The following is a 15,729-nucleotide window of genomic DNA, read 5'->3' as shown; positions in this document are numbered from 1 at the left end:
TATTCACAATAGCTGTGATGGTTTAGATAAAGCTCATGTGTAAGACAATGAAAGAATGTTCAGAGGTAAAATGACTGGGTTATGAGAGCCTTAACATAATCAGTGCATTATCCACCTGAATATATTAAGTGAATGATAACAGTAATCAGGTAGGGTGGGGCTGGAGGAGGTAGGTCACTGGGAGACATGCCTTTGGAGTTTATGTTTTGAACCTAGTGAACTTCTGCTTTTCTGATTGCCATGTCCTGAGCTGCATTCTTCCTCCATACACTTCTGCCATGATGTTCTGCCTCACTTCAGGCCTAAAGCCACAGAGTCACTCACTGTCAATGGACCGGGATCTTTGAAACTGTGAATCCTAAATAACCTTTTTCCTATTCTATTTCTTAAAATTGTTCTTGTCAGGTATTTTGATCCCCATGACAAAATAAAAGCTGAGTAAAAGAACAGCTAAGATATGGAATCAGCCTAGATGCCCATTGACAGATGAATGCATAAAGAAAATATGATATATATACACAAGAAAGTATTATTCATAAATGAGAATAAAATCCTATCATTTGCAGTTAAATTGATGGAACTGGTACTTTTTTTTGGCTAGAAAATAAGATGTAATGTGGCCTTCAGTGGATATAATGATTACAGGTACCTTTCTAGGTGAAACAAAGATATATAAAATAGCAAATCAAAACAACAAAGACATTACAATCACTCTAGAATGTGGCCAGCTATATTCACAAGTACTAGAGAAGAGCCAAAGGTCTTTTCTGAGAGGAAAACAATAACAATAACAAAAACAAAAACAGTAAAAATTTGATTATTCTTCATATCAAGCTAATTGGTTCAGCTGGACAAAAGTGAAAATAAGAGTTGGACTTTAAAATTTCAGAAACTTTTCACATGTGCCAATCTCTTGTATATTCTAACATGAACTATCAACCCATACATTGCATGAAAGTTAAATAATGTTAAATAATTCAATAATAAACTAGATATGATTCTATACATGTTAAAAGGTACTTAATATTCTGCTAATTTATTAGCAAGTTAACGAATCTGCCAGTTTTTACATTCTCTGATTTCTTTCTGGATGAATTTTTAGATTACATAATCAGAGAACTCAATACTTAATTTTAGTCCCCCAGAAAAAGGTCTTTCTCTAAACCAACAAAATAATTAAATTTGAGTTTCTGAAGAAGTTTGTCTAAGTAAAATTTACTTGATTAAAAGAGGAACTATGGGCTGGGGCTGTGGCTCAAGCGGTAGCACGCTCGCCTGGCATGCATGTGGCCCAGGTTCAATCCTCAGCACCACATACAAACAAAGATGTTGTATCCGCCAATAACTAAAAAATAAAAAAATTAAGAGCAACCAGTCATCATACTTGGTGGTCATTTCTATTATCAGAAATCACATCTATAGCTTATGCGTTGTTTACTTTAAATTAAATACTATCATACTACTTTTTCAATAGAAAACTATCAACTAATCAAATTGTCTTGTAAGGCAGAATTGAATACTTCCCACTCCTGTGCTATCTGATAACACACTAAAATCACAAGAAGACTGGCCCAGTCATAAAAGGCCATGGTAATGTGAACTTGGAAGTAACACAATTGATGTTCGTTCTCACACTGGGGTAGATTGAAGTCCTTGGTTTCTTGGAGGTAAGATGTGAAGGAGAAGGTGTGACTAGAAATGCCCTTGGCATCCTTCCTACCAAGACCCTGTGGGGTTTATCTCCTAACCAGGAGGTTCCAGGAAGAGTGCAAAACCCTGAAAGATCCTGTCAGCCAAGGATCAAGAAATGTATCCATATAATTCAAACTTGTCCCACATCAGGGACAAGGACAGAATTTGGAACACCCTACCCAATCACAATCAACAACCCATGGCTGCACATTTAATAGCCTATAATCACAAAATTCTATATTTTATAAGAATGAAAATTTTGGACTTCACTTAATTATGGAAGAATTTTCTCTACTTTCTTAAAATTGATCAAGAAAAGTCACCTTTTTTGTTTGTTTACTAGTCTCCAATATTCACATTTAATTTAGCTAATTAATTGTTTCAACTATGTAGAATTTTATTACTAAAAGTTGTTAAGAGGTTTGCAGATAAATACACCTGCTGATTCTTTAATAATTTATGAGGAAAAAGGCTAAGATGTTCATACTCATATAATGGTAGGGCTATTAAGTTTAAGGCTATGGTAGGGCTATTAAGTTTCATCAAGAATAGGACACATTTTGAAGTTTTCCATACCTTAGCTGGGGCAAATCTGTTAGGATTCCCAGGAACCAGGAGAGTACTAAAGCCCAGGTTCATATTCAAAAAGTTAGAAGTCAATTTGCGAGAGTACTAAAGCCAAGGCTACTTACATTATGATGATGCCATTGTCAATGGAAAATGAGTCAGAAGGTAGTCCAGCAATATTCCAAGCTCGAATTGTCACAGCTTCTCCCAGGGTACCCATAAGAGAATACTCATCTGAGCAGGGAATACTTTTTAGTTTGCACAACTCTGTCCACTCCTTGATTTGGTTCTTTAAAGCATTTGCAGAAAGATATAGAGAGGATGTTACAATGATAATATTTTGTAAACTCCTCAATTATACTTTGAACTTTGAGAAAACCCACCCTTATCAAAACTTCTATAGCAGATTTTTGTTTAAATAACATTCTAATTAAGAGGGTCAGTTATGCATTTAAATAAAAATGAAATATATTCAATGTTTGGATAAAACCTAGATTGATTATATAATGAAGTCAGAATTTTGTATCTGGAAAAAATAATTACCTATTGTTATTCTAAAACTTCATTTTTTACAGAGTAGTTGGAAACCACATATTTCCTTAGATTACAGATATTTAGTAAAACTTAACATTATAGCATAAAAGTAAATCCATTTTGAATAAGTAGAGGAAACAGAAAACATTTCTAGTTTTCATATGCCCTTGAGAGGGTCCATGGTAGGGCTAGTAAGTTTCATCAAGAATAAGACACATTTTGGAATTTTCCATACTCTAGCTGGGGCAAGTCTATTAGGATTCATGGAAACCAGGAGAGTACTAAAGCCAAGGTTCATACTCAGAAGTTAGAAGTCAATGTTCAAGTTCAAGTTACAGATCAAAACCTTCAAAAACAGTGAAAGACATGAGTAGAGAGAAATGAGCTAGAACAAAAGGAAGGCATCAACAAATCACACGGGAAGATGAATATGCATGGTCATGGTACCAGCCTTTGGTTTGATGAGGCCACTGTGTGTGCACAGGTGGCACTGGCTCAGAGCGTATGGTGGGCACTACCATCTCCCCTTGGGTCTTGCTGAGTAGGCTGCACCAACATTCTGATTTGCACATGAAAGGCTATGACAGTTTGAGAGAGTTGATGACTTTCACGACTTGGGATAGGCCAGTTAATATTATGTAGAATGCTCCTTATATGGGTCTGTATGGAGTTCCCTCATGATTCACCTTGTCATGCACCTTGCCAAGAATATCACAGAAATGTTGTTCTCATTTCTTCCCATCAATGGTACGTGATTTTAAATTGTTCATTTACTGACAACATTACTTTTTATTACTTGATTAAAGTGTTGACTTCCAGGCATCTATTTCAAATTATATAATATGTGTGATATTACAGGTTCTTTGGATGGTAGAATACAACACAAAGACACTCAGATGAAAGAAGTTTTTGTTATTTATGGCTCTAAACTGTAAGAAGGCTGTCACACAGTGCCACAAAATGTGTCGTACCAGAGACAGAGTAACAAAGCCGGAGCTACAAAAGGCAGCTTGAGTGTGGTAAGCAGGGTGGGATTAGCAAGGTTTCATGTATTTCAGGGGATTGGGTATTTTGAATAATTCTGTGGGCACAAGGAAAGGAATTGCTTCTGGGTATCCAGGATCTTGGAGCCTCTACAGGGGAGCCTAAAATAACCCAGGAGTGTTAGAGCTTGAAAAGAAAAATCGCTGGGGTGAGGGCTTCTCTCTTTTGTGAGAAAACTGCTCTAAAATGAGAATCCAGAGCTTTTATCCATGATTCAAAATAGTGAAGACAGCACTTGTGAATGATGTCACAGCTTTTCTACTGCTAAGTTGTTCTTTCCCCTCCTGTTGCAACTAACATTGAAGCCTTTGTTCAGATACTTTGTGACTAGGAAAATGTCCTGGCTTTTGCCAAGCACTCATTTTTTTTTCATTTATTAATTTATGTCAGCATAGATTTATCTTTTCAAATTTTATTCAATGGGTTATGTTACTATTATTATTTATTGTGATGCTGCAATTATCTAAATTTTGACAGTAGAAGTACTCTAAGCTAAATTCTATATCCTTTTTCTCTGGGCACTTCCTTACTCTTGCTAAAAAAGATATTTCAGGCTTATCTTATATTTTGGGGTGGGGAGTGCTAGGGATTGAACTCAGGGGCACTTGACTACTGAGCCACATCCCCAGCCCTGTTTTGTATTTTAGTCGGAGACTGGGTCTCACTGAGTTGCTTAGTGCCTTGCTGTTCCTGAGGCTGGCTTTGAACTTGCGATTCTCCTGCCTCAGCCTCCTGAGCCACTGGGATTACAGGCGTGAGCCACTGCACCCAGCTGATCTTCCTATTTTAAAGTCAGTTGATTAGCAGTCTTAATTCCACCTGCAAAATCCCTGTATCATATAACACATTCACATGTATAAACACATATAAATGTAGTCATACTTGGAGATAAAGATCATGGGGGCAAAACTCCTTCCTATCATAGGTACTTAATAAATACCATCTGGATGTTTTATTTTGTTTTATGTGGTTGTTTTACCCAGAACAGGTGGAGTAACTATGTGAGTTGGAGGGGCAGTTGGCATTTCCTATGTGGATTCTGTCTCCTAGTACACAGTTCCTATTGGCATGGTTTCTTCTGTATGAATCTGCAAGTTTGTTCAAAGCTAGCTTGATGATGGAGTAGGCATGACAGTTAATGAAATGGGGGAAAAGAGGAAATGGAAGCAATGTTTCCTTTGGAATGCTCTGTTTAAAGTTCACAGGTATAGTATGTTGCCTCAGATGAACCCTGGGGTAGCAATTTAAACGGCCCAATTATATGTCCATAAGGTATGTAGCACCAGAGAGTTAAATGAAAGAAACATGGAGGACTCTGAATAAGCATCTTAAAATATAAGCCAAGACCCTGGTTACTAACCTAGTGGTAAGACATATGATACAAGTAGAAAAGTAACCATGAGTGCCATCTTGGTGACAATATCACCCCTAAAACAGTTTTTATTCTGATTACTGGCAGGGAAGATGTTGCTTACACAATGTTTGAATTAAGTCAAACCCAGGGTTTGTATATTCCTATCAGAAGTGTAAGATATTAAGGGGAAAGGCATAGTCATTGGAGTTGAAGAACTATGGGCCTTGTTAACTAATTAGACTTTCTATATTTATGAAAAGCAGTATAAATTCTAGGAAGGAGTTGACGAATAACTGACAACTACTTAGATTCTGGCTTTAAGGGAAGATCCAGCTTTTTTTCCACAAGCAGAATCTGAGATGAGGATTGATATGAGGCACTTTATTGAAGAGCGGATGCCAGAGAAAGGAGCAGAAGCCAATCAAGGATGAAGGATCAGCCTCATTTCTGCAGGAGGTGACTTTGGTTTGATCCCACAAGGAACCATGGGAGTATAAATTATTCCTTGGAGTTGTCCCAACCACAAAACCAGGAAACAGATTCTCATACTCCTGCCTCTGTCTGAGCCGGAGTAGGGGTCTAAGAACCCTAGGGAAGACTGACTTCCCCTGCTCCCATCCCAGAAAAAAAAAAAGTCATAGTTACCAGACATTGGACATGAAAGCACGTAGAGGCAAGGTGAGGACCTGGGCATAGCACTGACTTTGCTACTACAACCCTACTTAAGCTTAAAGTTGAATGAGAGACCTCTGATGGAGTGCAGATGGCCAACTGTCTTGACTTGAGAGACTGATACATGAGTGTAGGTCACAGAATAGGATTCTTACCACTGGATGATGTTTGCTTCCTTTGTAGGGATTGTCATGAACAGGAAAAGAATGTATTGGGAAAGGGTCAATTTTATCAATTTTGTTGCTTCTTCCTCATTCCTTCTTCCCAGGCTACATGATTTTGTGCTTTGTCATTCTCCATATCTTACAGAACCAATCCTTCATACACTCTGAACATACCCTTTCCAGACTTCTTGGGCTTAGTCCCTGAGTATATTTACACTTGTTCACACTTGCCTGTTCAAATTCCCAACCTGCTTCAGCTGATGTGAGGCACTTTATTGAGCAGTCAGATTCAAAGGAGGAAGCGAGTTGGGCTCCCTTTCACTTTTCTAACTTGAATTCTCCTGGGAAAAAGTTCTTTGTTCCTGTGGCACCCTTTTTCTGCTAGGTACAGCCTCAGTCATGTGTCGGGTGCTTGCCAGGACTGTACAGCTGTCTTTGCTCAGATCTCTCAGCTCCTGCAGCTCAGCATGGCTACCTCAAAATGGCTTCCACCAGTTGGGAAAAATGGGGTGCTTTTCATACACCAGTGTACAGTGCAGCCTCTGGATAAGTCAAGGGCAGGCTAATTTCCTGAATTCAGGATTTTACAAACTACATCTGCCTGTTGTGCTTCTCCGTATTCTCCCTTCCCTCCATGCTGAATCAGCACCGATACCGCTGTTGCTGTTGCTACTGTTGCTGAAGCCAGAGGGTAAAAAATAGTCAATATAGATAATAAATAAGTGGGTCCCATTAGAAAGATGGGGGCTGGTTGGAAAGGGAAAAAAATCAAATGCTGACATCTCCAAAGTCCTTTATACCTCCTACTCCAACCTGTTGCTAAGGTAACCTTCCCCAGTGATTGTTTCTTCCTGCAGGGAGTTGTAGGAGTTTTAATTAATGCCTCCTGGAAGCAGTATGAAGACTCCTTGGAAAGCTGGGAATGGAACTACCATTTGACCCAGCTATCCCTCTCCTTGGTCTGTACCCAAAGGACTTAAAAACAACAAACTACAGGGACACAGCCACATCAATGTTCACAGCAGCACAATTCACAATAGCTCAACTGTGGAACCAACGTAGATGTCCTTCAGTAGATGAATGAATAAAGAAAATGTGGTGTGCATACACAATGGAATATTACTCAGCAATAAAAGAGAATAAAATCATGGCATTTGTAGGTAAATGGATGGAGTTGGAAAATACAATGCTAAGTGAAGTTAGTCAATCCCCAAAAAACAAATGCCAGATGTTTTCTCTGATATGAGGAGGCTGATTCATAGTAGGGTTGGGAGGGGGAGCATGGGAGGATTAGATGAATTCTAAATAGGGCAAAAGGGGAGGGAGGGAAAGGGAGGGTACATGGGGGTAAAAAAAGATGGTGGAATAAGATGGATACTATTACCCTAAGTACATTTATGAAGACACAAATGGTGTGAATATACTTTTATACAACCAGAGACATGAAAAACTGTGCTTTATAAGTATAATATGAATTATAATGCATTCTACTGTCATATATAACAAATTAGAATAAAAAATTTAAAAAAATAAAAAAATTAATGCCTCATGGGCTGTTCCTTCCTGCCTGGATCATTGTAACATTTGGTCCTTCCCCTGCCAGTTTGCTTCTTATCTTTTGGCCCATCCTGTGGGCAGGATGAAGAGAGTTAAAGGGAGGAGAGGGCAGGAAAGCAAAGAAAATCTAAAATGTATAAAAGGGGCAGGACACTCCCATTTCTTTGGGTACTGACTCTAGGTCCTTTTCTTCCTCTGGAGAGAAGTCCATTTCTATCCTTTAAATAAAACTTGTTTTCTATGCCCGCCTTGGAGTTTCTCAGGTGGTCAATATCACATCTGGGGAAATGGGACTTGTCCTTACTGGTAAAACTGCCATAGCAGCAGCAACTAGTCTCTTCTGAGTCTCTAAGACATTCTGACTGTCAAACATTGGGTTTTAGAGAAATCCTTCTTTCACCCACCTTGCCGAGAAGCAGAATCCCTGCTACCTGGTCATGGAGGGACAAAGAATGCAGCCTCCTCCAGCCCACCACCTTGAATCTCTAATTAATAGAGTTTCAGGAAGGCTCATTTTTTCCTCCCCCAAAACTTCAGACTTTGAAACGATTTTGAAATGACTTATTGAGACTCATGGAGAGTAGCGATTAAGCACATGAAAACACACTTTTTCACTGCTGTGACCAAAACAGCTGACAAGGACAATTTTAGGAGGAAAAGTTTATGTTTGGGCTAACAAGTTTCAGAGGTCTCAGTCCATAGATGGCTGACTCCATTCCTCAGGCCCCTAGCTGAGAGAGAACTTCATAGTGGAAGAGTGTGGTAGAGGAATGCAGATCAGGACACTGCACCGCAGAAGCAGAGAGAGACTAAGCTCAACTCACAAAATATATATACCAAAGGCACATTCTCAATGACCCACCTCCTCTAGCCACACCTTATTTGCCTTCAATTAACTGTTAGTGAATCTCTATTAGAGAATTAACACACCGGTTAGGTTAAAGTTCTCATAACCCAAGCATTTCACCTCTCAAGCTTTTTTTATTATCTCTCATGTCAGCTTTTGGGAGACACCTCACATCTAAACCATAACACACACACACACACACACACACACACACACACACACACCTGATTCCTTTACACTTGTTTAGAAACTAAAATTTTGTACAAGAGTCTATCATTTCACCTTATATTTAGTTAAGGTTTAGATATGAGGTCCACCCAAAGCTCATGTATGAACTGCAAGAATTTTCAGAGTTGAAATAATCAATGAGATCTTCAACTTAATTAATTAATCCATTGATACATATTAAGCGGGTGTTAACTGCAGGCAGGTAGAGAGTAGCTGAAGGATGTAGGTCACTGGGTGTGTGTGTATTTTGGGGATTTACATTTTGTCCCTGAGGAGTGGGGAGCTCACCCGCTTTCCCCCTCCCCACTCTCTCTCTCTGCTCTCTGGATGTCATATCCTGGGCTGCTTTCTTCCTTCATGCCCTTTCACCATAATATTCTGCTTCAGAGGTATGGAGTTGGTGGACCATGTGCTACACCATGAGCCATCTGAAAACCATGAGCCAAAATAAACTTTCCCTCCTTTAAAATTGTTTTTTTGTTAGGTTTTACAGTCATAGCAATGTAATAACTGACTAAAACACATTTCACAGTACATCTTTTTGTTCTTAAAAAAATAGCATTTAGAAGAGTATTTCATATAACATCTTTTGGCTACCAACCTAATTTATAGGATAACTAAAACACACAACTAGAAATCATTTGAAAATATTTTGTGGCTCCTTGTACTTATACCCCAATCCCCTAAAAAATATCACAAAAAAACCCCAGTAATCTCCCTGAGGTTAATGTTGACTATGATGAGAAGAGGTCAAGAAGAGATCCAAAACATTCCTCACCTGTCGGTAGTTAGATGTAAAGGCCCCCAGGTAAGCAACAACTCCTGAGGAAACGAGGATATCACCTGTCAGGTTGATGTACGACTGACCCAGCTCCAGAGCTGTATGGCTCCATCTAGTTTTCTCACCTCCAAGGCCTCCAATCAACTGTTCAGCTCTTTCTAGTTTTTTGCTGCATAAGTCAACCTCAAAAATAAAAGTAAGTTTTTATTAACATCCATAAGTAGAATAAGTTTAAAATTTGGCCACATTTTACCATTAGAGATTTTTTTAAAAGAATTTCAAACTTTCACCTAGAAATTTGTAAAAAAGTATCAAAAAAGAAAATATGTGATCATTTCACTATTATAAAGTCCATCATATTTTAGAATTTTTAAAAAATAAATTAATATAATTTATGAAATTCATAATGGATATCTAGCATATAATGCAAATTATAACCAAGGAAATAACTTATAAGATACTGAAAGTTAGTTAACTAATAAAGAACATTCTGCAAATATACATATTTTCCCTCCATTTAAAAAAATCAGAAAAAAAGGGGGTGAGTGAATAGAGGTATAGCCAGTGGTAGAGCACTTGCCTAGCATTTATGTCCCTGGGTTGAATCCCCAGCACTGTAAAACAAACAAACAAACAAAAAAATCTGGATGCATTGTATTTCAAATATTCTATAATTCCTCACTTAACTTATGGTTGGTTTGATAATGATTTTAAAAGTTAAATGTTTAAAAACTAACAATTTATGCTCACGTACAAAGCATAACCAATATAATTAAACGTACATTAGGACATTAATTAATAGTTAACAGCCTACTTTGTGCATAAGACTATCAACCAAATTTGATTATACGTAATTATGGATTGTGATTTGAAGAACAAAGACAGGAGAGAGGTTACCTATGAAGGTGGCAAATGAGGAAAGGTTATTTCAAACCACACAGTAGCAATATTCCAGCAAAATACCTGAATTATTTTGATTTAATTTTGAGTGGGATAGTATCATTATTCTTGGATGAAGACAAAATTAAGTAAAGTTTATCTTGAGATTCAAACTGAAATAATTTACATGAAAGAGGAATTCAATAATCAATAAAAGCAGAGACATTTGGATTATTTTAAAATAAGAATTTATCTTTTACTTTTCCTAATACTACTGTTTATGTTAAGTAAATGTTTTCAAATTAAAAGATACAAAATACCAAATATCAATTCATCCAAAGATAGGTTTGAAAAAAGCAAAAGGTATATAATAGGTAGTATTTCTGATACTTCCAAATTTAAATTTTTTTCTATTTGATTTTTTCCTCTTTAAGTATCTTTTGCCTTCCTCATTCATTCTTCTTTCAAAACAATACTAATAATAAACTGAATCAGACTTGGACTATAATAAAGTTGTCATTAGAAACCAAATAAAGCCAGCTAAAACTTTTCTTCCAAAAGTAGATATTTACTATAAATATATATGTACATTCATTTTACATTGCCATAATTTTCTAACATTTTAGTATAAAAAATTTCAGATATATAGCAGAGTTGAAAATGTTTACAGGGGCAAGTACACCTATTTTTAATATCATTTAAACTACAACTGATTATCCAGCAATATTATCCAGTATATCATATCTTACAGATTAGCATAATGTCCTATATTTGTGCAAATATACTTTGGAAGTACAGCAGATAGATTTCACAGAAAGAAGGAATCTGGTACTTCAGAAAGAGTGGAACCATTACAATCAGATTTCCTGGGTTTAGGTCTTAGACTTAATGCTTATAAGCTGGGCTGAACATGAGCAAATTATTTAACCTTTCTGTGCTTTAGTTGGTTTAAATAATGGTTTTTTAAAAAGGTTATCTCCTCAGAAAGTCATTGTGAGAATAAATGAAATAATATATAATGCTCTTAGAACAATAGAGCATTGCAAGACACTAGGTGTAATATTTGCACCAGGAAAGAAGCACTGGGAATCAGTAGCATGAGGTAGGACTTTCACATTTACACTCTTTGAAGGGTTTAAAATTTTATTGTCATTGTAATTTTTGAAATAAACTAATGTAATGATTAAAAAAGAACCAGCATACCTGGTGCATAATAAACACTCGATAAATGCTGTTACAAAATATTTTTAACATTTATTGTGTTAGTCACTTTCTGTCACTGTAATTAAAATACCTAACAAGAACAAAGTACAGGAGGAATAAAATAAAAAACTTATTTTGGGCTCAGGGTTTCAGAGGTTCAGTCTACAGTCAGTAAACTCTATTGTTCTGGGCCCAAGGTGAGGCAGAGGAAAGCTACTCAGCTCATGGCATCTGGGAAGCAAAGAAAGAGGGGGAAGGAGCCACAGGGAAGATAAACACTTCCAAGGCATGCCCCCAGTGACCTACCTCCCCCAGCCAACACTCCATCTGTCTGCAGTTAGATCTTCAAATTACTAATTCATCACATGGATTAATCCACTGATTAGGTTACAGATCTCATAATCCAATTGATTCACCTCTCAAACTTCCTATACGAACAATGGAGCGTTGGGGGAGACACCTCTTATACAAACTGCTTTTTTTTCTGGAATAAGATCAGACTTTAGCAATCAATTTGTGAAAATAATGTCACTATATAAATTATAGCTCTGGTTTTAGTCTTAAAAAATTTTCAGTAGACATCACGTGGATTTAGGAATTGAGTTATAATTTCAGTTCTGCCATTACCTTTTTATACAACATAGGTCAGTTAATGCTTCATTTCTCCATTTCCTTATTTATAAGATCAAAAGTGATTTAAATAATCTAGCTCAATATTCTAGTAATCTAAGGCAGAGACTGGCATTTTTTGTTTGTTTGTTTGCAAAGGGCCAAAAAGAAAATATTTCAGCCTTTCAGAACTGTTATGGTTTAGATATGGAATGTCCCCTAAAAAGCTCATGTTTTGAAAGCATGGTCCCCAGTGCAGCGAGGTTCAGAGATGGGGCTTTTAGGCAGTCACAAGACATGTTAATCTCATCAATGGATTAATTAACTTGATGAATTAATAATCTGAATGGAATACTGCGTGATAACTGTAGGCCGGTGGGGCATGGTTGAAGGAGGTAAGTCACTGGAGGCTTGCCTTTGGGATTTGTTTGTTTTGGGCTCCTGGCTCTCTCTCTCTCTCTCTCTCTCTCTCTCTCTCTCTCTCTCTCTCTCTCTCTCTGCTTCCTAGTTGACATGAACTGAGCAACTCTTCTCTAACAAATCCTTATACCATGATACTCTTGCTTTACCTCAGGCTAGACCAATGGAGTAGGCCAACCATGGACAGAGACCTATGAAACCATGAGCCCCAAATAAACTTTTCCTCCTCTAAATTGTTCTTGGCAAGTATTTATGTTACAGTGACAAAAAGCTGACTGCACAAGGACCAAGAGGCAAAACTGAAGACTTATGTATTATGTAGGTACCTATATAATCATTTAATATGTAATCATTTTTAAATGTCAAAACCACCACAAGCTTATGGGCCATACAAAAACAGGTCATGGGCAGATGTGACCTGGGGATCACAGTGTGCCACCTCCTAACCAAGAAGAAAGTAGGATGAGCTCATCACATACTAGCACGAACACTCTTATTCACAACACTGTATATGTACTGCCCTACATATGTACTTAGCATCAGCACACACCTGGTTTTCCAAGTCAGCCTTCTTTTGTTTGTTTAACTCAAGTGTGTCTTGAAGCTTGGCCAATTTGTCCTGGACTTCCTGAAGTGCTGCCTGCTTCTTTCTAAGACCATCCATGGCAATTTTAAGCTCCCCTTCAGCTGAAGCCAGTTTTATCTTTTTGGGAGCTACTATTTTTGCCACTCTGCAAAAAAGTAAAATTGGAAAATTAAGTATCCATTTAATATGACAGGGTACTTTCTACTTCTGAATTTACTTTTGTAAGATCCTTACTTTGACTCAAAACACTTCTTTATGCAAAATCTGTACTGATTCTATATTCCATATTTCATCTAAGAATCAGACTTAATCCCAGACATAAAACATGACTATTAAAATAGATAGTAAATATTATAGTGTCTTTGAATGATTTTTTTTTAATTCAAAATAAAACATTGTTAGGGTGCATTTTGGTGATTTTGCAAGAGAATAGCATATTTATATAGAATACTGCAAAATTTAACTAGCCAAATTGTTTAGAGCTTAATTCTGATGAGGAGAATTAATTCATTTTTCTCATTTTCCTTTTTTAAAAATAATCATTGAATATACATCAACCCAAACGGTTGTATTTTAAATACATGTATAGTAATGAAAGGAAAAAGTTTGGCTCTAAATCTCTTCTCAGTGTCTAGTAAATGAAGCCAATCATGTTATCTTTATAAATAAGTGATAAAAATTAAATCAAAATTTATCATTAATAATATATCATGGTGTTAAACATAGATTATATATATATATATATATATATATATTATATATATATATATGAGATTCAAATTGGGTATGCATTTGAAAGGCATCCTATAATAGTTGATTGGAAAAACAATTTTTACTTGTTTTGTGCATCATATAAATAGTTCTCATAAAATCATCAAAAAACTTCCCCATCTCACAACAATATATGTTATGCCAGTGGGTTTCAAAACATGGTCCATGACCTGTGGGGATCCTAAAGACATGTGTCCCTTCAGGGAATTCATGAGGCTCTCCCTTGTCTAACTAAACATCTGTGTGAAGCTGGATTTTCTTTACATATTTCAATCAAAACAACACATTGCAACATATTGGAAGAAGCAAAAGACTTGGGAATCCAGCTGTCTTATATTAAACCATTTTTTTTTTCCTTTCAGTACTGGATCTTGAACCCAGAGGCTCACACATGCTAAGCAAGTGTTCTACCACTGAGCTTCAGAACCAGCCTTAAACCAAATATGAAAGAAACTTGCAAAAAATAATAAAATACTACTCTCCTCATAACTGTGTTTTTTCCATTGTTGATAAAAATATGGATTTCTAACAAACAAGTTATATTACCATATGTTTTATTATTATTTTTAATTGAATGAATAGATACTTTTTAGATTCTCCATTTTAACTTCTAACATGGCAAATAAACATTTGTAAGTTTTCTATTGTCAAAATGACCATACATGAAAATGAAACAATTAGGTTTCTTTGGATCAGTACTCACTTATCATATGAATCCATTGCTATGACCCATTTGCACAGACCTTCTGCAGCTGTGGAAGCATTTCTAATTTTCTCTGGAACAAAGTCTGGATTTGGAATATAACTTTTTCTTATGATATTCATATAAGCTGGAGGAATATTGTCCTTGTCATATTCATGAAGTGACTGTAGAAACCTGATGTCTCCAAGAAGCCTCTTAGCTGGTCCCCAGAAATCCTCAATTTTTTTTCCTGATCCTGTTGGGTCAGGAATTTTGTCAGCTTTGATGCCTTTCAGGATGCAGATAGCTTCCATAACAAGCTTGACACCAGCAGGAGGACTCTTCATGGATTTTACCACTGTAATATCCTTGAAATAACAACATTGCAATTATTAAAAAATAATGTTCCCTTGTACATTAATTGTAATTAATTCATGTTTTCAAATTAAGCCTTAAAATACAGAAACTCATTAGTTAGATAGAAGCTGTTTTAGTCAGCTTTTTCACTGCTATGACGAAAAGACCTGATCAGAACAATTTGAGCAAAGAAAAGTTTATTTGAGGGCTCACAGTTTTAGAGGTCTCCATCCATAGAAGGCAAGCTCCATTCCTCATGGCTCAAAGTGAGACAGAACAACATGGCAAAAGAGTGTGGCAGAGGGAAGCAGAGAGAGAGAGAGAGAGAGAGAGAGAGAGAGAGAGAGAGAGAGAGAGAGAGACTCCACTCTTCAGATACAAAATATATACACCGTAGCCATGCCCCCAATTAACCATTTCCTCCAGCCACACCCCACCTGCCTCCAGATATCACTCAGCTAATCCCATCGAGGATTAATTCACTGATTAGGTTAAGGCTATAACCCAGTCATTTCTTCTCTGAACCTTCTTGCATTATCTCACATGTGAACTTTTGGGAGACATCACAACTATAACAAAATCAGTAGCAATAATGGAACTATGTCAAAAGGGTTGACAAGTTTGTCCCAGAAGAAAAGGATAGGAGGGTACCCTATCTGGCAGATTTATCAGATGAAGTCTACTTCAAATACACTGAGGAGAGTCCGGAGAGATGGTCCAAACCTGTAATCCTAGCTACTCAGGAGATTGAGGCAGAAGAATGACAAGTTTAAAGTCAGCCT

The 15,729-nt window shown here is 36.8% G+C and overlaps 1 protein-coding gene across 1 annotated transcript in view; it reads right to left on the bottom strand.

Annotated features, from left to right (window-relative positions):
* Dnah7 (dynein axonemal heavy chain 7) overlaps nt 1-15,729 on the bottom strand; it is a 289,014-nt gene that overhangs the window by 89,505 nt on the left and 183,780 nt on the right. The window contains exons 43-46 of the mRNA XM_077110312.1: nt 14,612-14,958; nt 13,102-13,282; nt 9,438-9,623; nt 2,385-2,548 (exon numbers count right to left, since the gene is read on the bottom strand). Coding sequence (XP_076966427.1) covers nt 2,385-2,548; nt 9,438-9,623; nt 13,102-13,282; nt 14,612-14,958 — 878 coding nt within the window. The remainder of the gene's footprint in view (nt 1-2,384; nt 2,549-9,437; nt 9,624-13,101; nt 13,283-14,611; nt 14,959-15,729) is intronic.

This window comes from Callospermophilus lateralis, chromosome 9 (genome assembly GCF_048772815.1).
Source record: "Callospermophilus lateralis isolate mCalLat2 chromosome 9, mCalLat2.hap1, whole genome shotgun sequence".
Taxonomy (NCBI): Eukaryota; Metazoa; Chordata; class Mammalia; order Rodentia; family Sciuridae; genus Callospermophilus; species Callospermophilus lateralis.
Note: the sequence above shows the minus strand (reverse complement) of the source record. Positions and strands in the feature narration are given on the sequence as shown.